Here is a 25,282-nt window from a genome sequence, read left to right as displayed (position 1 = left end):
ACATCTCAAAGTTATGTGAATGTTTGGATATATAAAGTTCAAATCAGGCAAATGACAACCTCATAAAAGATCTTCCCTAGTATTATTATACCAAACAAGAAAATGACACATTCCCTCCAATGTCAGGTGGCATGGGTGTAGTCGTACCATCGTTCTTGACTTGACCATAGAAAATAATTTCAGAGAGAATTCAATTTATTAGAAAGAAAAGACACACTCAAGAGAGTGCATGGATGCTGGGTGCGATGTCTCATGTCTATAATCCCAGCACTTTGAGAGGCAGAGGTAAGAGGATTGCCTGAGCCCAGGAGTTCGAGACCAGCCTAGGCAACATGGCAAGACCTTGTCTCTACAATAAATAAAAAAATTAGCCAGGTATGGTAGCACATGCCTGTAGATCCAGCTACTTGGAAGGTTGAGGCAAAAGGATTGCCTGAGCCCAGAAGGACGAGGCTGCGGTGGCCACGAGCATGCCACTGCACTCCAGCCTGGAATACAGAGTGAGATTCCAACTCAAAAAAAATGAAAGGGGATGACCATAGGTGCCTTAAGAGACAGTACAGGTGCTTGCCTTTGACAAGGAGCTTTATATAATTTTACAATGATGACTAAGCTAAGAGTAGAGGGCTGCAGGTATCTGGTCACAAGCTTTGATTACCATCTCTCAACCTTTAAGGTCACAAGGATCTTCTAAATAATGAAAGTTATTGTCTAATGAGATTTGGGCTTTGCTTATAACATTATGTCTGTGTTTTTGGGTAACTCTAATTGTTCCTGTGATTTATTGCCCTAGTAGTTTCACATTCCAACCTGCAACATGGTCAGGTCTGATATGTATGGCTGATCAGGTGGAGATAGTATACTGATAGGAAAGATACCCAGCCTGGCTTGGTGGCTCAGGCTGTAATCCCAGCACTTTGGGAGGCCAAGGTGAGTGGACTGCCTGAGCTCGCGGGTTCGAGACCCGCCCAGGCAACTTGGTAAGACCTCATCTCTACAATAAGTCAAAAATTAGACAAGTGAGGTAGTGCACGCCTGTAGTTTCGGCTACTTGGAAGGCTGAGGCAGAAGGATCGCCAGAGCCCAGCAAGTAGAGGCTGCGGTAGCTGGGAGCATTCCACTGCACTCCAACCTGAGAGTGAGACTCCCAACTCAAAAATAAAAAATAAAAAAAAGCCGGGCTCGGTGGCTCAGCCTGTAATCCCACGCCTTTGGGAGGCTGAGGTGAGTGGATTGCCTGAGCCCACGGGTTCGAGACCTGCCTGGGCAACTTGGCGAGACCTCATCTCTACAATAAATTTAAAAATTAGCTGGGCGTGATAGCGCACGCCTGTAGTTCCAGCTACTTGGAAGGCTGAGGCGGAAGGATCGCCAGAGCCCAGCAGATCGAAGCTGTGGTGGCTGGGAGCAGCCACTGCACTCCAGTCTGGGTGACAGAGTGAGACTCCAACTAAAAAAAAAAATGCCTTTGTAACACTCTTTCCTTTCCTATGGGCTGTCACATGCTGAGTTGTTCTAGCCAATGTTGGCTGCTCCTCTATCCTTTCCCTTAGTACATGCATCATTCAGGACTCATGTACCTGGCCATCTTGGTGGTGGGATGGAGTCCTTTGTTGTCCAGAAGATGCAAATGAATCCAGCCTCAGCACGATGGACTCAGAGGGTGCTTGTCCCTCAGGAGTGGCACCCTGTGGTAGGGCATGATGTCAGGCCTTTATTCAGACCATATCAGAGACTTGTTCTGTTTAACTAGCATTTTTGTGGCAACACAAGCAGACTGACCCTATTTCTGTCCTTTCTTCTCTATTCTTGAGAGTTTTATACTTTTCAGTTCTACCACTTGTCCCTTATACTCTGATATCCAGCCCAGGACTAATCTACACATCTTTGGATTCCATGTCTCACTTATTTTTTTCACATTTCCATCTGTAGTGGTCTTCAATATTGGCAAATAGATCTCGTATTAGGAAGCATATACCCATCAGTAAACTATCCATAACAACAGGTGTCACGTGTGTGGTCATATTTTCGGGGGCCTGGACATACCCTTCTCTGTAGCATTCACATGTCATCGGCAGATAAGGCCCTGCAGACAAGTTGTTTGCAGGAGTTGTAGATCCTCATCTACTTTCTGGGTTGCATGTATGTTGTGACTTTCACATCATGAGACCTCCTACTAATGTGTTATAGCCCAGTAATGCTAAGCAGTCCCATCTACAACCTGAACCCAATATTCTATTTCTGCAAATCTTCCCATGGAATAATTCCTTGGTTTGTCAGCCACACTTTGGGTAGGCTATGCCTTCTCACCAGAATTAACTTGCATATCACCAACATTTTCTTCTTTTCAGGTGGTGGTTGTGGAGCTAAAGAGAGGAGGCACCTTCTAAACAGAGCATTTCTATACAAAGAGAGTCTCAGGTCAGGACTCCTAAGGCAGGTGTGTCTCCCAAGAAGGCCCACCCCAGTGAAAATGTGGCCCAATCTTGGAAGACATTTTTAAAATTGACTGATCACCAAGGAACACATCTCAGGAAGAAACTGTGCAGTTGTGTGGCTTGTGGGAAAAAAATCATATGATACTGTTAACCTTTAACAGCACCAGAAGCAACACTTTGGAGAGAAATCCTGCAGAGGTAGTATTAGGAGAGCATCACCTTTAAGAAGCTATAAGTTCCATGTATCAGAGAAGTCATTTATCCTTAGGTTGTTAAGGACTCTTTGCCTGGCTCAGGATTATTCCAGCAAGACTCCAAAGACTTCACTCTTTGTCACACTGGGAAGAAGACAAAGAGTTAAAGCAAGCATGGGACACTCTTTTAAGGAGAAAAACTCATTACAGCTGTGGAGAATATATGAAAGACTTCACTAAACATGTACTTGCTCAGCACCAGAGACTCCTCCCTAGAGAAGGATGTTATGTGTACAATGAACACAGGAAATCTTTTAGCAAAAATAATAGGCTTCATAATCATCAGAGAGTTCACACTGGAAAAAGACCTTATGAGTGTGGAAAATGTGGGAGCTCTTATAGTGAAAAGGGCACCTTCACGCAACATCAGCAAGTTTACTCTGGAGAAAGACCTGATAATTGTGGGAAATATTTTAGTCAGAACAGCAACTGAATTCAGCATCGGCAAGTTCACACTGGAGAAAGACCTTATGAGTGTAGTGAATGTGAGAAATCTTTTAGTCAAAACAGCAGCCTTACTAAACGTCAGGGAGTTCATACTGGGTGAAAGCCTTATGAATGTGGAGAATGTTGGAAATCTTTTAGTCAGAAGAGCAATCTTATTCAACATCAGTGAGATCATATGAAGAAATAACTTATGAGTGTCAGGTAGGTGGGAAATTATTTAGGAGCAAGTCCCACCGCAGTGAACATCAGAGAGTTCACACTGGAGAAAAGCCTTATGAATGTGAGAAATTACTTAGCAACAAGAGCTGCATTACTAGATACCAGAGAGTTCACACTGGAGAAAGGCCACCTGAATTTGGGAAATCATTTCTCCACAGCTCTGTGTTCCATGTTCACACCAGACAAAAGCCCTTTGGGTGCACTGAATGTGGGAAACACTTTGCTTATACCACTATGCTCATTAAACACAGGAGAGTTCACACTGGAAAAAGTCTTTATGACTGCAGTGCATGTAGAAAAAAATTTAACCAAGGCTCTGTGCTCCAGCATGAAAGAGTGCACACCAGTGAAAGGCATCATGAGTGCAGTTAGTATGGGAAATCTTTTGGTAAACTTTGCAGTCTCATTGAACACAGGAGAGTTACACTGGAGAAAGGCCTTATGAATGCAGTGAATGTGGAAAATCATTTCATTGGAGGTTTTCCAGTATTCAACATCAGAAAGTACACGCTGGAGGAAAACCTTATCAGTATAGGGAATGTGGAAAATTGTTTAGGTGTAAGTCCCATCTCAATGTACATCAAGAGAGTTCACACAAGAGAAAGACCTTATAATTGTGGGTAATGTGGGAAATCATTTAAAAGCAAGTACAATTTCCTTTATCACAAGAGAATTTATACTGAAGACAGTTCTTTGCACATATGAGTGCAAAGAACGTGAAAAATTATTTAGCACCAAGAGCTGTATTAGGAGACACCAGATAGTTCACACTGGAGAAAAACCATATGAATAATGAATGTGGGGAATCATTTCCCCACAGCTTTATGCTTTGTGTTCATCAGAGTTCACACAAGACGAAAGCCTTATGAGTGCAGTGAATGTGGAAGATCCTTTACTGTAAGCCCCAGTCTCATTAAACAGGAGAATTCATGAGAAAGAATTTATGAATACAACGAATGTGGAAGATCATTAGCACTCTTCTTTGAAAGGAGAATTCATACTGGAGGAAATTTTATAAGTAAATTTGGGAAATTCTTCAGCCAAAACTCTTGTGTTCCTTCAAGGTCAGTGAGTTCACACTGGATCATGGCTTTATGAGTGTGACAAACGTGGGATGCTCTTTAAAGTTTAGCTTTATGGCCGGACTTGGTGACTCAGCCTGTAATCCCAGCATTTTGGGAGGCTGAGGTGAGTGGATTGCCTGAACCCGTGGGTTCGAGACCAACCCGGGCAACTTGGCGAGACCTGTCTCTACAATAAATCAAAAATTAGCTGAGTGTGGTACTACGCAACTGTAGTTCCAGCTACTTGGAAGGCTGAGGCAGAAGGATCACCTGAGCCCAGCAGGTCAATGTTGGGGTGTTCGTGAGTGTGCCACTGTACTCTAGCCTGGGCAACAGAGTGAGACTCCAACTCAGAATAAATAAAGATAAGAACTTAGCCAGGCACGTGGCTCACCCCTGTAATCCCAGCATTGTGGGGGTCAGAGGTGAGAGGATTGTCTGAACCCAGAAGTTTGAGACCAGCCTGGGCAACTTGGCAGGATCTCGTCTCTACAAAAAAACAAAATTTAGCTGAGCATGGTGGTACACATCCGTGGTAACAGCTACTTGAAAGACTGAGGCAGAAGGATCGCCTGAACCCAGCAGGTCGAGGCTGCGGTGGCCATGAGCATGCCACTGCAATCCAGCCTGGGTGACAGTGAGACTCCAACTCAAAAAAATAAAGATAAGAACTTCTAGCCGGGCGTGGTGGCGTGCACCTGTAGTTCCAGCTACTCAGAAGGCTGAGGCGGAAGGATCGCCGGAGTCCAGGAGGTCGAGGCTGCAGTGGCCAGGAGTGGCCACCGCACTCCAGTCTGGGTGACAGAGTGAGACTCCAACTCAAAAAAAAAAAAAAATTAGCCAGACGTGGTAGCGCACCCCTGTAGTTTCGGCTACTTGGAAGGCTGAGGCAGAAGGATCACCTGAGCCCAGTAGGTCGAGGCTGGGGTGGCCATGAGTGTTCCACTGTACTCCAGCCTGGGCGACAGGGTGAGGTTCCAACTCAAAAAAATAAAAAATAAATAAAATGTTAGCATAACCAGGTTTTGTGTCACAGCAGTGGTCATGTATCAAAAATGTTTTTTGGTTTTTAAAATTTTAATTTTAATTAATTTATTTTTTAATTATAAAGATGTAGGGTACAATTCAGGGTTAGGTATACAAACATTGATTATGCAGGTACCCTTGTTGATGCAAAAATGTTAATGTAAATCTTGAGACAAGCTAAAACTACGTGTAGGCTTCAAACTCAGGGTGAATAAAAGGCTATGAATTTTGGGTATAAATACTGCAATAAATTTGTGTTGCTTTAAGTGTGCCTTTTGGTAATGATGCCGACTTATCTCCCTGTGACCTGGTTACAGAAATTAAACACCCCCTTTTCTCCTGTTTCTACCTCTTTTCTTTGCTTGGCTGTGAGGGATAGCAACTGATTTATTAATTCAGACCATAAAAAGGGAAGAAAGGAAGGGAGGAAGGAGAGGGAAAGGAAGGGAAACACTCTACAATGTCGGGCTATTGATTCCCAATTAGATGACTTGTTTTAGTTTTTTTTGTTTCATTTTTTCATTTTTCTGATCACCATTACACTCTTTCTTATTGTTTTGTTTTTTGTTTTTTGTTTTTTTACCTTTTGGAATTCTAATTTGTACAGGAGCTTTTTACTCCTGAGATGATTTATATATCATTAGTTTGCAGGCCTTTTTTTAAGTAAAAGAAATTTTACGTTACTGTTCCTAGTTGTTTTTGGCTTTGTTTGTGGGTTTTTTTTTTGTTGTTGTTGTTGTTGTTGTTTTAGTTGGAGTCTCACTCTGTTGCCCAGAGTGTTGTGGTAGCTCACAGCTACCACAGCCTTGACCTGCTGGGCTCAGGCAATCCTTCCACCTCAGCCTTCCAAGTAGCTGGAACTACAGGTGCACATCACCACACCTGGCTAATTTTTTGATTTATTGTAGAGATGAGGTCTCACCATATTGCCCAGGCTGATCTTGAACTTCTGGGCTCAGGCAATCCTCTTGCCTCTGCCTCACAAAGTGCTGGGATTCCAGGCATGAGCCACTGCTCCTGGCCACTATTCCTAGTTTATGAAAGTATGAATAAATAATATTAAGCATTGGATAGTTCTCAATAGCATAATTCATGTATTTGGTCTATTTAGCATAAACTAAATTAAGTCTCTAAGTTTGTAGGGCTTCTAATTATATTTATTTATTATTTAAATGCCTTCCCTTCAGCAATAATATTAATATTTAGTTATTATTTATATGCAATTATAGATTATTCAAATATAATTTCATAAATAGATAAAAATACAAGCTCATCCTCAAAGAGATATCAGTTTATAGACACAATTGGTGTAATTTTTAAAATGATACAAAAAAATATGAATCTATTTATTTGAATTTGGGAAATTTAGTTTAGTTTGTTTATTTGCCAAGTCAGAGTCTCACTCTGATGCCCAGGTTGGATGGAGGGGAGGGCAGTAACACATTGGCAGCTCACCACAGCTTTGACCTCCTGGACTCTGGTAATCCTTCTGCCTCTACTCCCCAAACAGCTGGGGTTACAGGCATATGCCACCACTTCTGGCTAATTTTTTAAGTTTTTGTAGGGATGCAGTCTTATTTTGTATTTCAGGCTGGTATTGAACTCCTGGGCTCAAACAATCCTTCTACCTCGGCCTCCCAAAGTACTAGGATTACAGGTGTGAGCCACTCTGCACAGCCTGGAGATTTAGTTTAGAGGTTTATATTTTTATCTGTCTTCTGTGGGAAATCAAAACTTAATCTTATTTGGAAAAGTTAAAAAAAACCCTCTATATAAATAATTAGGTTTTGAAACTTTCATATTCCCTTTATTTTTTCAAGTGTATTGTATGTTCAATTTTAATGGAGTAGTAGGGTTTTTACTTACACTCCTGCTGTAAACAACTATAAAACTCAACAAAATACATGATGAAGCAACTACTATCAGCATAGGACAGAAGGGGATACAGGGATATAACTGTGAGGGTAGGACAGCATGGTCCAGAAGTCCTCATCCTCTTGTCCTTTTGCCAGGGTACTTTCCAAACCTGCACAGTCAACTGGAGTCCAGATAGAAGAAGGTAGACACAACTGAGATCAGAGCCCAGTGCCAGAGGGACAATAGAATTTCCAGGAAAGCTGTAGTTGTATTTTCTCTGGGGGTTGGTGCAGGGGAGGGGTACTACCAAGGCAGGGGTTATCTGAGGCCTCAGGCTAGCTACCCTGTGCCCTCCACCCTAAAAGAAGAGGCCTCACTCTGGCATCAGAAGTCATTTGTAGTCTGCCACTGAATCCCAACTTCCTCTCCAGAAGCATGTTTCTCATTGCTGGCATCAGAGATTGAGTGATTACTTCTTGTTATAGAGCTGATGTTCCCCCTGCAGCACCCAAAGAGTACTGGGCCCAAATGTCATGATGATCTCTGGGACTAGCTCACATTCTCTGATGCAGCAGGGAAGATAGCATTCTTGTTACTGTCTCCTGGACCCCTTGGGAGACATTTGGGACTAACCTGACCCAAACTTGTATGATGGAACACATCTGAGTCCCAAGGCCTGGGTCAGCATAGCTATGTTCCGTGAATTCATACCAACACTAACTGGTCATGTTTCTCAGCCTGGGGAAACCCAGCTGTGAAGGAACAGTCTTAGGACAACCCCAGGTTCCTCACAAGTGTTTTCTATGGTCTTGAAGGAAGGACTTCGCAGGACCAAAGGGAGATCTGTAGGCTTATCTGGCTCCTCCCTCCAACAGCTGGCCAGTCATGGAGCATACAGTCAATGAAATTCAAATTAGTCTTAAAAAATAATTTGTCATCTAAGTGTTGATGTATCAAATGCAAAATGAGAAAGTAGGTTTAGTATGTTCAAGATTTATCATTAAGTGAGAAAAGCAAAGTGCAAATATATATACAAAGTATGACTGTTTTTACTAAAAGGAACAACTGGTATAGGAAACAAGTTTAAACACATATACATACATACCTTCCAGCACATTTATGTGAACGCAGAATTCTAAAAGAATAATTCTACATTATACATCTCAGCTTCTGTGTTTATTTTCAGAATTCTGGTTACTTTAGGCTGAGCACAGTGGCTCACACCTGCAATCCTGGCATTTTGGGAGGTTAAGGTGAGAGGATTGCTTGACCCTAGGAGTTGGAGACCAACTTGGACTACATAGTGAGACCTCATCTCTACAAAAAACAAAAAAATTTGCCATGTGTGGTGGCACACGCCTATGGGTCCAGCTACTCATGAGGCTGAGGCAGAAGGATTGCCTGAGCCCAGGAAGTCAAGGCTGCAGTGAGCTGTGATTGTGCCACTGCACATCAGCCTGGTTGAAAGGGTGAGACACCAACTAAAAAAAAAAAAAAAAAAAAATCCTCGTTATTCTACTTTAACTCCATGCTGATATTGTTCAATGTTGTCAAGAATGAAGAAGACTCACTTTTTTTAGACAAATCTTCAGAAAGACCATTGTAGTCATGTGCTCAGGTTAGCTCTATCTCTTCTCAAGTATCAATACTAAAACTTCTCAGATGTCTTAACTTATTTTTTTCACAGTCCACTGATGTTCCTCAGAGATATTTCTACCACTATCTTTAAATTACTACATTGTCATTGCCAATAGCTTTCTGTAATTTGCATTTTCCAATTTTTTTTTCCTGCAACAAACCCAATATCCCTCGGTGTTCAGTCCCAGCGACAGAAGAGAAATGATCATCACTTCCCAGCAAAGAGCTGAAATCGTGGATTTGAGACACTTGAATTATCTCAGTGTTGAAGCACCATGTGCATACATGATTCACGTTTGGACACTGCAGCTATTGTCCTGTACTATAATAGCACTTATTTTATTGTTTTCTTTTTGACATTAATATCAAATTTCTCAAATAATCTGCAAGTAAAAGATACGAAATAGATAAAAACATTGTTAGTGAAATGAACGCAATAATTAACTATATAAGTTAAGAGAAATGTTTTATGTGAAAACCACATATCCATCTTTGTATTTCTCCCTCGGAATGACCCAACAACACTTCTCTTACTGTCATTGCCATACCTGGAATATGTTTTCTCTTGACCTTGAACAAACATACACATACTGACTATAATGCCTGTAAAACTTGAGAGTGCATGCATCTGAACTACGATGTGATAATTTTATTAGCTTCAGTTTCCAGTGAATGCAATTTATCTCTGAATGACTCTATGAAATGTAGTGTTCCCTTTGATGTGTGGCTTTTGAGAGTGTGGCAAATGATATTTTAGATTCTGGGTGGAAGCTGAGCATCACGGATTCTGAAATAATATGTCTTTCAACACATGGGTGTTCAGTTGCACACTGCACCCCCAGAAATGTGAGTACCTCTCCCTCAAAGAAGGGAAACACCTCTCCGCCTTTGGACCTGGAGTCGCAGTTTCCTAATGCCGCTCGCGGTGGAGCTTCGTCCTTTCTTCTGGAAGACCGCTGGGGAGTGAACTTACTGTTGTGTATCTGTGGGAACTACATTACCCAGAACGCGCTCCGTGGAACGGAAGCGTGGCTGAGCCAACGAACCTGTGGAGAAGGGGGAAGCGCGTAACGTGAGGCCGGAACTTCCGGCGTCCTCTCCGCGGCAGCCATTTTGGCTTGTTTTGGGTTCGTGGCTTTATGTTGGGTCTGGGCGGTTGTGGCAAAATCGAGAAAGCGCGAGAGGAGGTGTTGTCTCTGCTGCACAGAGACGGACCTGAGGCTTGGGGACGCCGCAAGGCGCGACCCTGCGACAAGATCTGTGTGGGAACCGCTGTGCCCGCGTCCCCTGTCGCCCACAGAGTCTGATGGCGGCGGCCGCGCTGACGGTACCGACTCAGGTAAGTGCTGTGTCCTCCTGGCCTCACCCACCCTCACCCCATCCAAATCCTGAAGCCGCTAGTGAAGGATTCTCGCGTTCCTGCAGCCGACGCCTCGGTCTGCGACAGAGGCGCTCGGGAGTGGGGTGCCCTTTGCTGAAACCCAGGTGATGGGGTGTGGAAGGTGTTACAGGCAGAGAAACCCGTGCTTGCGAAACCGTGGAGGCGCGACCGAGTTGGGCAGATTCGAAATCCGGGCACGTCTTTTGTCTGCTAGTAACAAAGAGCGTGAGGCAGAGTTACTTCTTCAGGGGCAGGCAAAAGGCTGCACTTTCACTATGAAGACTCCAGAGCAGGGGTCCCCAGTCCCCCGGTCACAGACCGGTACTGGTCTGTGTCTTGTTAGGAACCAGGCCGCATAGCAGGAGGTGAGCTACAACAGGAGGTGAGCTGCAGCGAACAAGCAGAGCTTCATCCGTATTTACCCATGGTTCGCTTTACCGCCTGAGCTCCGCCTCCTGTCAGATCAGCCTGCTTCCATTTCCGACATCTGTCATTGTGAAGCAGGGGTTCCTGCAGTGGCAGCAACCAAACGAGATTATAAGTGGACTGGACATAGGCAACACACTTGGAGTGTCACTGTCTCTCATCACCCCCAGATGGGACCGTTTAGTTGCAGGAAAACAAGCTCAGGGATCCCACTGATTCTGCATTATGGTGAGTTGTTTAATTATCTCATTATACATTACAATGTATAATACAATGTGATAGAATTAAAGTGCACAATAAATGTAATGCACTGGAATCATCTCAAACCCCCCTCCAACCCTCCCATCTGTGGAAAAAGTTGTCTTTCACGAAACCCATCCCTGATGCCAAAAAGATTGGGGATCACTGCTCTAGAGCCATGGAAAGTTTTGGACAAAGGAAGAAACTCAGTCTGTCTTAGGGTTTTAAAAGTTTCCCAAAGGATATTAAAACGAAGAACATAGCCGGGCTTGGTGGCTCAGCCTGTAATCCCGCGCCTTTGGGAGGCTGAGGTGAGTGGATTGCCTGAGCCCGCGGGTTCGAGACCTGCCTGGGCAGTGAGACCTCATCTCTACAATAAAAAAAAAAATCAGCCGGGCATGGTAGCGCATGCCTGTAATTCCGGCTACTTGGAAGGCTGAGGCGGAAGGATCGCTGGAGCCCAGCAGACGAGGCTGCGGTGGCCGAAAGTTGCCACTGCACTCCAGTCTGGGCGACTGAGTGAGACTCCAACTCAAAAAAAAAAACAAAAAACGAAGAACATAGGAGTAGGAGGTGATGAGGACATTGAGGAAATGAGAGGGTTGAAGTAATAAGTGACATTGAACACTAGCCACAGGTTGAGACTCAGCCTGAGGTCACCTGGCTCCAGGACCACAAAGAGCAAGAGAGACTTGATTCTATCATATCCTACCACTGACACATTCCAAAGCCCCATCTTTCACACACCTTCTCATGGCTACAGAAGCACTTAAGAAACCCACAGAAGAAAGTAGAGTGTGTTCTAGTTTCTCATTTGTCCTGGCCTCCACCTGCATGTTGTCTAGATTGTTGTGTCCTGAAACTCTTAAGTGCATTTCTTCAGTCCTTTGATCTGAAGATCTTGAAACCCAAAACTTAATAACATGGGTTATTGGGAGAGGTTTCCATTTCTGTGAATCAATATACAACACATATAGAAGGTTAACCCTGGAGCTGATACTGGGATGTACAAATGCTTAGAGGTGCATCTGAGGGGAGAAGGTGATGCTGTTACCAAAGTCTTAACAGGCCGTGGGCTCCATCTGGTTACAGAGTGGAGAGCAGACTGTGGGGTTGGGGGAAGACAAAGGTTAGAGTGGAGGCTGCTGCCATAGTCCACATGAGGATTAATGGGCCAGAGCTGTGGCTTAGATGCTGTGACTGAATTCTGGGTTTATGTTTTTTTAAAGAGGCAATTCGATATTCTAATGTGGACAGGGTCTGAAAGAGAGGGTTCAGGGGTGGCCCCAGGATATTTGGTCTTAGAAGCTGTAGCAAGCCGGGTTCGGTGGCTCAGCCTGTAATTCCATGCTTTGGGAGGCTGAAGTGAATGGATTGCCTGAGCCCATGGGTTCGAGACCCGCTTGGGCAACTTGGCGAGACCTCATCTCTACAATAAATCAAAAGATCAGCCGGGCATGGTAGCGCATGCCTGTAATTCCGGCTACTTGGAAGGCTGAGGTGGAAGGATCGCTGGAGCCCAGCAGGTAGAGGCTGCAGTGACCGGGAGCGGCCACTGCACTCCATTCTGGGCGACAGAGTGAGACTCCAACTCAAAAAAAAAAAAAAAAAAGGAAAGAAGCTGTAGCAATGGAATCCACATCAACTGAGATGAGCAAGTTGGTATTCTGTATAATATACACTGAAGGAATCAGGAGGTTTGTTTTGGCCATTCTGAGTGTAAAAAGACATAAATTTTCTCTCTGCTCTCCCCCTACCACAGTCAACAGAGAGTACTTCTGTGACCAGATGTGTGTGAAGGATTTTCCCCACACACCAAGTAAGTCTCCAGAGGACACCAGCCAGGTGTCATCCAATTCAGGTCTTACATTATCTAACTGAATATATTGTCAGATCACACAGGCTGAGGGCTCAGTCCCACAGGACTGCCCCCTACTGTCAGTGCCAATCACAAGTCCCAGGATGTTTTTCCTGTGTTTCTGACTGAGCTGTTATACAGGTCCCCACAACCACTTCCTTGGGTTCCATTAATTTGCTAGAGCCAGTCACAAAACTTAGGGGACACTTATATTTGCAAGTGTATTATAAAGGATATTCCAAATACACAGATGAAGATATTCATAGGGCAAGGCAAAGGGGGGAGGTGATGCAGAGCTTTCATGATCTCACCCAGGTGCACCACACTCTAGGAACCTCCATGTGTTTGGTTATCTAGAAGCTCCTCAAACCCTGTTCTTGTGGGGTTTTATGGAAACTTTATTGCATAAGCATGAATAGTTAAATCATTGGCCATTGCTGATTGACTTGGGGTGTGGGGCTGAACTTCCCAGTCCTCTAATTGTGCTTTGGTCTTTTTCCTAACCAGCCCCCCCAGCCCCAGCCTGAAATTACCTAGGGGCTGTCTGCCCTCAGTCAGCTCATTAATATACAAAGTCACTTATAAATTGGAAGATTTAATGGATTTTGGAATTGTATGCCAGGAAAGGAGAAGAAGACCAAATATATACTTCACTATATCATCGCCATGTTAATATTCTGAAACATTTTAAACACCACTTAGTGGAGGCATCAAATGGGCAACCGGACACATACATGGGAATATATGAGGAGGGGTTGATATTGGAGATATCCAATATGTGGTAACTACTGTGTAGAACAAGGTGAGTGAGCCATGGGTTACATTTAGGAGGGGCAATATTCAGATTATGGGAGTAAAACTATTAGGGGGACAGGAAAGAGAGGGGAGGTTTTTTTCCTTGGGTACTTGGGTGATGGTATTAGACTTCAGAAACACGAGTGAGAGAGGTAAGTGGTTATGAAGGGAGAATGTATCTGACAGCATAGTATGGCAGGTGATCTAGGCTGGTACCCTAGAAAAGAATGGACATGAGATACATGCAAAAGGGTGGGGGAAATTGAGGGGAAAATGACACTCAGATTGGAGCTGGTGCTTATTCACCACTCTGAACTCACCAAAACTTTGAGATGACTTTGGAGGAGTAGTCTTAGAGTGTTTTACTTGCTGCGGGACAAATATAATTACTTGTGAGAGTCACTAGGTCTGGGGTGGGCAGCCAGTGGGCCTGGGCTTTGAATGGGGTTAGAACAGAAGGTCATAATTTCTGAGAGGATAACAAATGCAGCACAGAAGTGAAATAGGGCCATGGATATTTGAAACCACAGGTGGTTCTTTGTGGGTATGGAACCATGCACGGAGGCCTTAATGGGATGATTTGGGACTAGCACTGCTATTGGCAGCCATTGGAATTCTGTGGTAATTTTGGATCCTGTTCAAATTTGCCAAGAGTACTGTGGATGATATATCCTGTGCTACCTTCATATATGGTGATAACTGATACTACCATTTGCACTGTGCTCTCTTGAATAATGTATCCTAGCCTAAAAACCCTGTTAATCAAGGGTACCAGGCAGACTTTCTGGTTATTATTTATTTGTAGCTCATTTCAGTTTCATTTTTACCCATAGAGTTACTCAAACAAACCAGCTGCATCCTCTCAAGAGAATCAGGCCATTATATTCTCTTCATCCCATAGTTTGCATACCACAGTCCCTGGTTGCTCATTCTTTTCTTTCTTTCTTTCTTTCTTTTTTTTTTTTTTTTTTTGAGTTGGATTCTCACTTCGTCACCCAGGCTGGAGTGCAGCAGCACACTCACAGTGACTCCAGCATCAACCTACTGGGCTCAGGCAATCCTTTTGCCTCTGCCTTCCAAGTAGCCAGAACTACAGGTGCGAGCTACTATGCCCAGCTAATTTTTTTTTTAATTTGCTGCAGAGATGAGGTCTTACCAAGTTGCCCAAGCTGGTCTCAAACCCCCGGGCTCAGGCAGTCCTCTCACCTCAGCTTCCTAAAGTGCTGGGATCACAGGCTTGAGCCACCATGCCTGGCTGTTCACACTTACTCATACTGCAACCCCCATGTGACCCTCTCTGGTGAGTGGTGCCCTCTTCACTCAGGCTATGAGTATATTTTATTTGTAAACTGCTATTGATGACATCTGTCCAATCAGATGTTGTGTGTTTGACCATCACTGGAACCCTAGGATGAGAATCCTACCCTTCAGTAGAAGGAAAAAGAGCACTCAAATAATTTAACTTCTGGGGAGGTCAGAGAGAGGCTTATGGTGTGGGGCAGTCAGGTGGTCATGGGTATGTGTCTGTGGTGCTGTGGTATCCAGCAATGTGAGGGATGTGTATGCAGAAGGAGAGTGTGTCTGATGGCTGCAGTATGTTGCATTGGGATTTATATGACCTTTGCTATAACAGAGGAATTTCTGGAAAGGAGAGGATAGATCTTTTTATGTCAGGACCACAACATAGATACCTGTTTATGCACCTGCCTCTTGTTGCTCATAGCTGTACATCATGCTCAGTGATCCCATGAAGACACAGTGACACTTATGGGCAAAGTTTCTTCTCTGAGTTGGGGACCCCGGGAGGTAAGGGTGGATGTGTGAGGGAGATGGATTGTGGGATCTCAGCCTAGGGGCTGTTTGTGGTTTCATCTGTCACCATCATAACAGGGCACTGTGACCTTTGAAGACGTGGCTGTGAACTTTTCCCAGGAGGAATGGAGTCTACTTAGTGAGACTCAGAGATGCCTATACCGTGACGTGATGCTGGAGAACCTGACACTTATATCCTCCCTGGGTAAGGCGCTCGCTCTCTGTGACCTGAGCTTTTATCCCCATGGGCAAGACTGTCTTTCTGATGTCAAGAGCAAGAACATAGCTTCCTACCTCAGGTCTTTGGTAGGTTCTGTGATTGGGAGGACTGGGGTATGCGTATTGCCCTCTCCTCTCCAGCAGCCCTCACACCTGCTTTGTTGCAGACTCCCAGGGAAAGATTCAGTCAGGAGTCTTACAGTCACCCTCATGCATCCCACCTTGCTTATCTTCTGTCTGTCTTCTAAGTGTGCAGATCTGAAGCTCCTGTTTGTCCCAGGTTCTGTTTCCTTCCTCTGGCTCACATTTCATCATGCCTGCCTTGTCAGGAATGACCATCACTGACATGGTCACTACTTTACATGGACCACAGCTTATTCTTGCAACACCCTACTTCAAAATTCTTTTTGTAGTATTTTGTGGGGCACCATGGCACTTGCCTATGGTCCCAGCTGTTTAAAGGCTGAGGTAAGGGAATCTTGAGCCCAGGAATTTGAGGCCAATATGAACAACATAAAAAGTCCTTGTCTCAGCCGGGCTCGGTGGCTCAGCCTGTAGTCCCGTGCTTTGGGAGGCTGAGGTGAGTGGATTGCCTGAGCCTGCAGGTTCGAGACCCACCTGGGCAACTTGGTGAGACCTCAACTCTACAATAAATTAGCTGGGCGTAGTACCGTGCGCCTGTAGTTCCAGCTACTTGGAAGGCTGAGGCAGAAGGATCGTCACTGTACTCCAGTCTGGGTGACAGAGTGAGATTCCAACTCAAAAAAGTCCTTGTCTCTAAAAAATAAATAGAAATTGTTTTTTAAATATTTAGCCTCCTTTCCTGTAGAATATCAAGTGCTGAGTTTTTCTGAGTTAGTGTCAGCTGTTCATTTATGTTATCTTCCCCTTAGTACTTAAATCATCCAGGTTCCATGTAGTTGGTCTTCTTGGTGGTGGAGTAGAGAGCCTTTGGTTGTCTTGAAGATGGAAATGAACCTAGCCTTAGCAAGATAAATTCAGGCAGCTTGATTCTGAGGAGTGACATCTGAGTAAGGACATGATATCAGAACTATGTTCAAATCATGCCGTAAACCTCTTCCATTTGGCTAGTATTTTGGTGCCAGTATAAGTAGCCAGAGATTATTTCTGCCTTTTCTTCCCCATTCTTGAGAGTTTGCTAATTTGTCATTCATATACCTTGTCACTTCTGCTGTTATATCCAGTCCAGTTCTATTTTTCATATCTCTGTACTCCCTGTCTCAACTGTATTTCTCACTACTCCGTGTACAGTGGTCTTCCATATTGGCACATGTATTTTGGTTTTAGGTTTCTTTGTTTTTGATTTTGTTTCTTTGAGTTGGGTCTCTGTTGCCCAGGCTGGAGTACAAGTGCAGTCATGGCTCATGGCAGCCTCAAACTCGTGGACTCAGGTGACCCTTCCACCTCAGCCTCTCAAGTAGCTACAGGCATACTCCACCACCTCTGGCTAATTTTTTATTGTTTTTTTGTAGAGATGAGGTCTCACTATGCTGCCTAGGCTGTCTTTACCAAACAGTTCTCCCACTTCGGTCTCCCAAAGTGCTGGGATTACAGGTGTGAGCCACTGTACCCAGACTATATTATTATTATGTATTATGAAGTACGTACCAGTTCTTAAACAGTCTCTGTCCAAAGGCCACTGTGTTTGGGTAATATTTTCTTGGCCTCAACATATTCTTCTGTATAATATTCACGTCATCAGCTAATAAGGTCCAGTAGACAAGTTTCTGCAGAAGAATGAATTATAGACCCTGCCTTTACTCTGTCTGTTGCATCATATAGTCATGCCCTTTACATCATAATGCCTCCTATATTCTAGCAGCCCTATTCTCAACCTGAACACCACTCCCTGTACCTGCAGATATTTCCATGAACTAGTTTTTTGGTTTGTTAGACACACTTGTGGTTTGATACTCTCAACAAAGTCAACCTGTACTTTACCTACATTTCCTTGCTTTTAGGTGATTGGCATGGAAGGGAAGATGCAGCAGCACCTTCTAAGCAAAGCACTTGTATACATATATACAAAGACCAGAGAGCTCACCATGGAGAAAGGCCTTACGATTGTGAGGAATGTGGGAAATTATTTAGGACCAAGACTTGCCTCACTGAACATAGGAGAGCTCACACTAAAGAATGGCCTTATGAGTGCAGTGAATGTGGGAAATTATTTTGCCAAAACTCTGCACTCCATGTTCATCAGTTATTTCACATCGGAAAAAAGCCTTATAAGTGCAGTGAATGTGGAAAATCATTTCGCCGAAGCTCTTCTCTGTTGCAACATCAGACAGTTCACACTAGTAAAAGACCTTATGAGTGTGGTGAATGTGGGAAATCCTTTAGCCGAAGGTCCAACCTCATTCACCATCAGCCAGTGCACACTGGAGAAAGACCTTATGAGTGTGGGCAATGTGGGAAATCCTTTAGCCAAAGATCTAGCCTCATTTCACATCAGAGAGTTCACACCGGAAAAAGGCCTTATGAGTGTAGTGAATGTGGGAAATCCTTCGCTTATCCCTCTAGTCTTATTAAACACAGAAGAGTTCACACTGGAGAAAGACCTTATGAGTGCAGTGATTGTGGAAAATTCTTTCGCCAAAACTCTGCACTCCGTGTTCATCAAAGATTTCATACTGGACAAAAGCCTTATGAGTGCAGTGAATGTGGAAAATCATTTCACCGAAGCTCTTTGCTCTTGCAACATCGGACAGTTCACACTAGAGAGAGGCCTTATGAATGTAGTGAATGTGGGAAATCCTTTGCTCAAACCTCTAGTCTTGTTAAACATAGAAGAGTTCACACTGGAGAAAGGCCTTATGAGTGCAGTGAATGTGGGAAAACCTTTGCTGAAAATTCCAGTCTCATTAATCACAGAAAAGTTCACACTGGAGCAAAGCCTTATGAATGTCACGAATGTGGGAAATTCTTTGCTTACACTTCAAGCCTCATTAGACACAGGAGAGTTCATACTGGAGAAAGGCCTTATGAGTGCAGTAAATGTGGAAAATCCTTTGCTGAAAACTCCAGTCTCATTAAGCACTTGAGAGTTCACACTGAAGAACGACCTTATAAATGCAGTGATTGTGGAAAATCATTTCGCCACAGTTCTTCACTCCTTCGACATCAGAGAGTTCATACTGGAATAAGGCCTTATAAGTGAAACAAATTTGGAATATTCTTTAGCCTAATCTCTGTTACTTCAAGATCAGAGTTCAGGTACAAGGCCTTATGAGTATAACAAACAGGATATTATTTAGCTAGAACTCTAGCTTCTTTATACACAGAAGAGCTCCCACTGAGGAAGTGCCTTTTGTGTGCAATGAATGTGAGAAAGCCTTCAGCCGTCTCTCACTGGATCCCAAAACATTCATAAAAAAACACCATAGTTATACAGGGAACATTATTTATTGTTCAGCGTAACACTGGAGAAGATCTCTTATGAGGGTGCCATCTGCCTGAATTGAATGTCATACATCAAACTCCTGTATAAATTCTAGGTATGTGGGAGCTGCATTACATTATTTGTCCTCCCTGGTCCCTCGCCAGACTTATTTGACTGCCAGTTCTCTGGCAAAAGCCATTTTACCTCTGCCACTTGGCAGGTGCCCACAGTGCATCTTTCACCTACTCCAGCATATTCTGGAAGCAAACCCCAGTTGTCTCGTTCACCAGTGGGATTTGTGAGTAGCCCTGGACTCATTCCTTTCTCTCTGATGAGTTAGGCTGTGAACCTGACCCATTTTTGGTCCAGAGGACCCTTCTGATAACTTGAAAAAGTGGACTACCTTTTCAGAGATCTTGTGGATCTCATAGGATCCTTTAGATGGGATTCTCAGCCTTCCAGTTATGAACCTGAGACAATCTCCCTTCCTTTGCTTTGGTTTGTGTGTTTTTTTGTTTTGTTTTGAGTTGGAGTCTCACTCTGTTGCCCAGACTGGAGTGCAGTGGCCGCTCCCGGCCACCGCAGCCTCGACCTGCTGGGCGCCAGCCATCCTTCTGCCTCAGTCTTCCAAGTAGCTGGAACTACAGGCACGTGCTACCACGCCCAGCTGATTTTTGATTTACTGTAGAGATGAGGTCTTGCCAAGTTGCCCAGGCGGGTCTCAAACCCGCGGGCTAAGGCAATCCACTCACCTCGGCCTCCCAAGGTGCGGGATTACAGGCTGAGCCACAGAGCCCGACTGGTTTGTGTTATAATGAAGGCTTTATCGTTTAAGACACTTTTGAACTTGGAAGTTGCATATACTGTATAGGGTGGTTTTAAAACAACTAGGTTTGCTACCATGAAAGGAGTGAACAGCATTTTTTGGGATCACTAAACTTGGTATGCCTTACAGGGGAGAGTATAATGGCAGCATATAGCTTTTGTTCCAATTTTGGCCTAGTTTCACTGTTTCCCAAGGCCTCCAAAGAAAGACTCTAGTGTTTTTTGTTCATTATTTTAGTCTGGATACTACAAACGGTTCATAGGTGAACCTGAGAAGGGGGCAGTTTTGCCACAATCTCTGGTGCTTCTGAGAGGAACGTGAAATTTTTCTCATTTATAGGGGATATTGCATTGTGTTCAGTACTGTTGAGGGTAGCTTCACAAGTTGTGAAGTTATAGGGGAAATTATAATTTTCATAGAAATACTGCATTTGTAGGTAGTGAATGAGACTGCACAAAGTAGCTGGAATGTGCCTCTTTTAAAAGAGCATCCACAATGATGGCTGTGAAGGGTGTGTACACACAGGAAGTTCTCAGGAACTCCTAAATTTTGAATCTTGTGTAGCTGAGTCAGTGTCAGAGAAAATAATCTAAAAGGTCTTGTGGTATCTGGGATCCCTCTGGGCTATTGACCTAAAGGCCATTTCTGCATAGACAGGGAGAAGAGGATAGGGAGAAGGGAGATCTGTTAGACCACTGTGTGGCCTGTGTGAGCAGCTTCGTTCTTTTTGGATTATCTGGAAATGGTCTTCATTGCTTATCGTATTTTTGCTATGAGGCATAGCTGGGTGCCTCATGCAGGTCATGAGGAGAGATAATACAGCAGAATAGAGTTCATAAACCAGCCAGGCATGGTGGCTCACGCCAATAATGCCAGCATTTTGGGAGGCTGAGGTGAGAAGATTGCCTGAGTCCATGAGTTCGAGACCATCTTGGACAACTTGGCGAAACCTCATCTCTACAATAAATTTTTAAAAAATTAACTGGGCATGGTGGCACATGCCTGTAGTTTCAGCTACTTGAAAGGCTGAAGCAAAAGGATCATCTGAGCCCCACAGGTTGAGGCTGCGCTGGCTGTGAGCATGCTACTGCACTCCATCCTGGGCGACAAAGGGAAATTCTGACTCAAAAAAAAAAACAAGAGTTCATAAATGTATTTTGCAAAAGTCATAGCAAGTCTTGGTTTTTCTTTGCCGCCGCATTCTAAAAGCTGTAATGTATCAATGACAGTCAACCACACGTATTTAAACTGTACAGTATGATGTTCTGACATTCATATAAACCCACAAAACTATCATCACAGTCATGATATAGAAGTTATTCATCACTTTCTTATTTACCTAGTGTCTTTTAATATCTTTCTTTCAGTCCTCCAGACAATCATTGGTATACTTTGCTTTATAATAATTTCATATTTTTAAGGTTTTTATGTGATTTGATTCCATAAAACGTTTAGTCATTTTATCCCTGGATGCTCTCCTGCAGTGTATTTGAGATTTATCAATGATGATACTTGAGTAGTTTATTCTTTTTGCATTGCAGAGATATAGGACATACTATAAAATACCACTGTATATTCATTTATCTGTTTATACACTCTTGAGATGTTTTTCATGTTGACTGTTATAAACTGTATACACTTGAATACAATTCTTCATATGATGTTTCATTTCTTTTGCACTAATCCTGAGGTTTAATAACTGAGTCATAGAGTAGGTGAATATATAGCATTTTAACGGCTTTATGCCACAGTGTGCCCTAAAATGAACATGGTTGTTCCCCTTAGTATTACTATCACCAATGTCCGAAAGTTCCACTTCTTCCATATTTTTACTGATAAAGAATATGGATAGTCTTTTAAAATTTTGCCTCTCTTAATAAGTGGGTATGCCGTCTTATGTAAAACATCTATTCATATATTTTGCTTATTTTTAAAGATATTATTTAATTTATAGAGATAGGATCTTGCTTTGTTGCCAAGGCTGGAATGCAGTGGCACAATCATAGCTCACTAAAGCCTTAAACTCTGCCGGGCTTGGTGGCTCAGCCTGTAATCCCGCGCCTTGGGAGGCTGAGGTGAGTGAATTGCATGAGCCCGCGGGTTCGAGACCTGCCTGGGCAACTTGGCAAGACCTCATCTCTACAATAAATAAAAAAAAATTAGCTGGGTGTAGTAGTGCGTGCCTGTAATTCCAGCTACTTGGAAGGCTGAGGCGGAGGGATTGCCAGAGCCCAGCAGGTTGAGGCTGCGGTGGCCAGGAGCGGCCACTGCACTCCAATCTGGGCGACAGAGTGAGACTCCAACTCAAAAAAAAAAAAAGCCTTAAACTCAAGCAACCCTCCTGTCTCTGCCTCCTGAGTAGCTGGGGTCACAGGCATGCACCACCACACCTGGCTAGTTTTTTGATAGTTTGTAGTGTTGGGATCTCACTATGTTATCCAAGCTGGTCTCAAGCTCCTAGTCTAAAGTGATCCTCCCACCTCAAGCTTCCCTAAGTGCTCAGATTATAGGCATGAGACATTGTCCGGTTGCTTGTTTTTCTTTTTTAATGAATTTTGTCTGTTTTCCCTTTTTTCTAAAGACAAAGTCTCACTCTGTCACTCAGGCTGGACCTCCTGGGCTCAGGCGATCCTTCTGCCTCAGCATCCCAAGTAGCTAGGAGTACAGGCACATGTCACCAAACTGGCTTTTATTTTTTTGTGTGTTACTTTACTTATTTTGTTTTTGTAGAGATTAAGTTTCACTGTGTTGCCTAAATTGGTCTTGAGCTTAGACAATCTGCCTGCCTCGATCTCTGAAAGTGCTGGGATTACCTCTGTGAGCCACCGTGCCCAGTCTGTTTTCTGTTTAATTAAGAATAATAGTGAACCAACAAATCCTAATGTTGGATCTCATTTATTCTTCAGTAGTGTGTATGTATTTGTTTAGAGGCAGGGTCTTACTCTGTCACCCAGGCTGGAGTATAATGGTGCAGTCATAGCTCACCATGGCCCAAACTCCTGAACTCAAGTAATCTTCCCTTCTGAGCTTCCTCGGTAGCTGGGACTACAGGCATGTACCACTGCACCCAGCTTATTTATTATCTTTTTTATAGAGACAGGGTCTCTTGTTGCCCAAGGTGATCTTGTACGCTTGGCCTCAAGTAATCCTCCCACCTCAGCTTCACATCATTCTTTAGACAGCATAGATGCATGCCAGTGGCCACCACAACCTAACTGCTGCACACCATAGGCCTCTCTTTGCCTCTCCCCCCAAATTAAAAGTATTTTAATCCTTCTCTTTAACTCCACTGGCAAAGGTGAGATTACTTCTACAGGGTTATAGTGATGGATGAATGCCATCAACTGCAGTTTATTAAACAATTTGACCTAAAAGAAGAGGACACCACTAACCACACAGGGCCACACGGGGTTACACTAAGGATGAGTGAACAATCAGGGACTGTGGTACATAAGCTTTGTAAGACAAAGAAAGTATAGTGGACTCTGATTCTCTTGGGAAGATAGAATTGGCCTTTTTTAATAACTGCAAGTCGAAATGGTAATAAAACCTGCAGGAAAGGAATAATAGAGAATTCTGCCTGGTCCCCTTGATTAAAAAGGGTCATTAGATGAGAATATTTCTCAAATTTTGTAGAGATGGGTTCTCACCATGTTGTCCAGGCTAGTCTCAAACTCCTGGTTTAAAGTGAGCCTACCACCTCAAGCCTCCCAAAGTGCTCAGATTATAGGCATGAGCCACCATGTCTGGTCGCTTGCTTTTTTATTTTATTTTATTTCTTGAGTTGGAGTCCCTGTCGCCCAGACTGGAGTGCAGTGGCATGCTCCCAGCCACTGCAACCTCAACCTGCTGGGCTCTGGTGATCCTTCTGCCTCAGCCTTCCAAGTAGCTGGAACTACAGGCGTGCGCTACCATGCCCAGCTAATTTTTTGATTTATTATAGAGATGAGGTTTTGCCAAGTTGCCCAGGCAGATCTCGAACCTGCAGGCTCAGGCAATCCACTCACCTCAGCCTCCCAAAGCGCGGAATTATAGGCTGAGCCACCAAGCCCGGCTTGCTTTTTATTTTTTAATGAATTTTGTATTCAGAACTTCTAAATTCATCTCAGTTTCAACAAATATCAAGTTGGGTCTTAGTTTTGGACCTTATACCATAATGTGGCAGGCAGCATCCAGACTATGCTAGGCAAATTCAGACAGGATCCAACATTATCAGGGAATTTTTATTGTTTCCAGTAGCAGTGGTAGCAACAAATCATTCTATAAAGGCCTCCATCATGGTCCCATATACACACAAAATTACATTTGAGCTGTGGTGGCTCACGCCTATAATTCCAGCATTTTGGGAGGCCAAGGTAAGAGGATTGCCTGAGCCCACGGGTTCAAGACCAGCCTGGGCAACTTGGTAAGACCTCATCTCTACAATAAATAGAAAAATTAGACAGGCATGGTCATACGCTTGCAGTCCCAGCTACTTGGAAGGATGGTCTGAGTCCAGCAGGTCGAAGCTACACTGGCCATGAGTGTGCCACTGCGCTCCAGCCTGGAGACAGAGTGAGACTCCAACTCAAAAAAAAAAAAGTGAATAAATAAGTAAATACAAATGCTAAGGTTTGCAATATTATTCATATAGTATTGTGTCTGTACTTGTTTGCTATTCTGTGTATGTCATGTGTTTGAATATGTTCTTATACATGTTGTTCACTTTAGAGAAAATAAAGACATACTTTGTATACAGAGAAGAGTTTTCTCATTTAACATTATAGCTTGAACAATGAAAAGCTACTTTTTCACTTTACACTTGAAATCTCCTTATTTAGGTCCACATTTAGCAGACCTAAATCTACTTTCTCAAGGAAAGGATAGGGCACTCAGGCATTTGTAGAAAACTACGCTTTAAATGAGCTTGTCCTACTTCTCAAAAAAAGGAAAAGCATACAAGCTGCCAACAAATATATGAAAAAATACTCAACATCTCTAATCATCAGAGAAAGCAAATCAAAACCATGAGATACCATCACAACAGTAAGAGTGGCTATTATTGTAAGTAAGTCAAGAAGCAACAGATGTTGGCAAGGTTGCAAAGAAAAGGGAATGCTCATACGCTGATACACTGCTGGAGGGAATATAAGCTAATTCATCCCTGTGGAAAGCAGTTGGAGATGTCTCAAAGAACTGAAAGTTGATTTACCATTCAACCCAGAAATCCTATTACAGTAAGTCCCCTACATATGAACTAGTTCCTTTCCGAGAATGTGCTTGCAAGTCCAATTTGCTCGTAAGTCCAACAAAGTTATCCTACATACCCTACTAACATAATCAGCTATACAGTATCAGCTACATCACGGCTGCTTTTTTTTTTTTTTTTTTTGGGTTGGG

At 43.4% G+C, this 25,282-nt stretch overlaps 1 protein-coding gene across 1 annotated transcript; it reads left to right on the top strand.

The window, feature by feature from the left end:
- Positions 1-10,172: 10,172 nt before the first annotated feature.
- On the top strand, positions 10,173-19,406 carry ZNF586 (zinc finger protein 586). The gene is made up of 3 exons (XM_008068699.2): positions 10,173-10,282; positions 15,534-15,660; positions 17,657-19,406. Exons 1-3 carry the CDS (start codon positions 10,250-10,252, stop codon positions 18,853-18,855), a joined length of 1,359 nt encoding a protein of 452 aa, XP_008066890.1. The 5' UTR covers positions 10,173-10,249; the 3' UTR covers positions 18,856-19,406.
- Positions 19,407-25,282: the final 5,876 nt, after the last annotated feature.

This window comes from Carlito syrichta, unplaced genomic scaffold, assembly GCF_000164805.1.
Source record: "Carlito syrichta isolate Samal-C Ts95f unplaced genomic scaffold, Tarsius_syrichta-2.0.1 Scaffold311480, whole genome shotgun sequence".
In the NCBI taxonomy this organism is placed as follows: domain Eukaryota; kingdom Metazoa; phylum Chordata; class Mammalia; order Primates; family Tarsiidae; genus Carlito; species Carlito syrichta.
The sequence above is the reverse complement of the archived record's forward strand: the minus strand, read 5'-3'. Positions and strand labels throughout refer to the sequence as shown.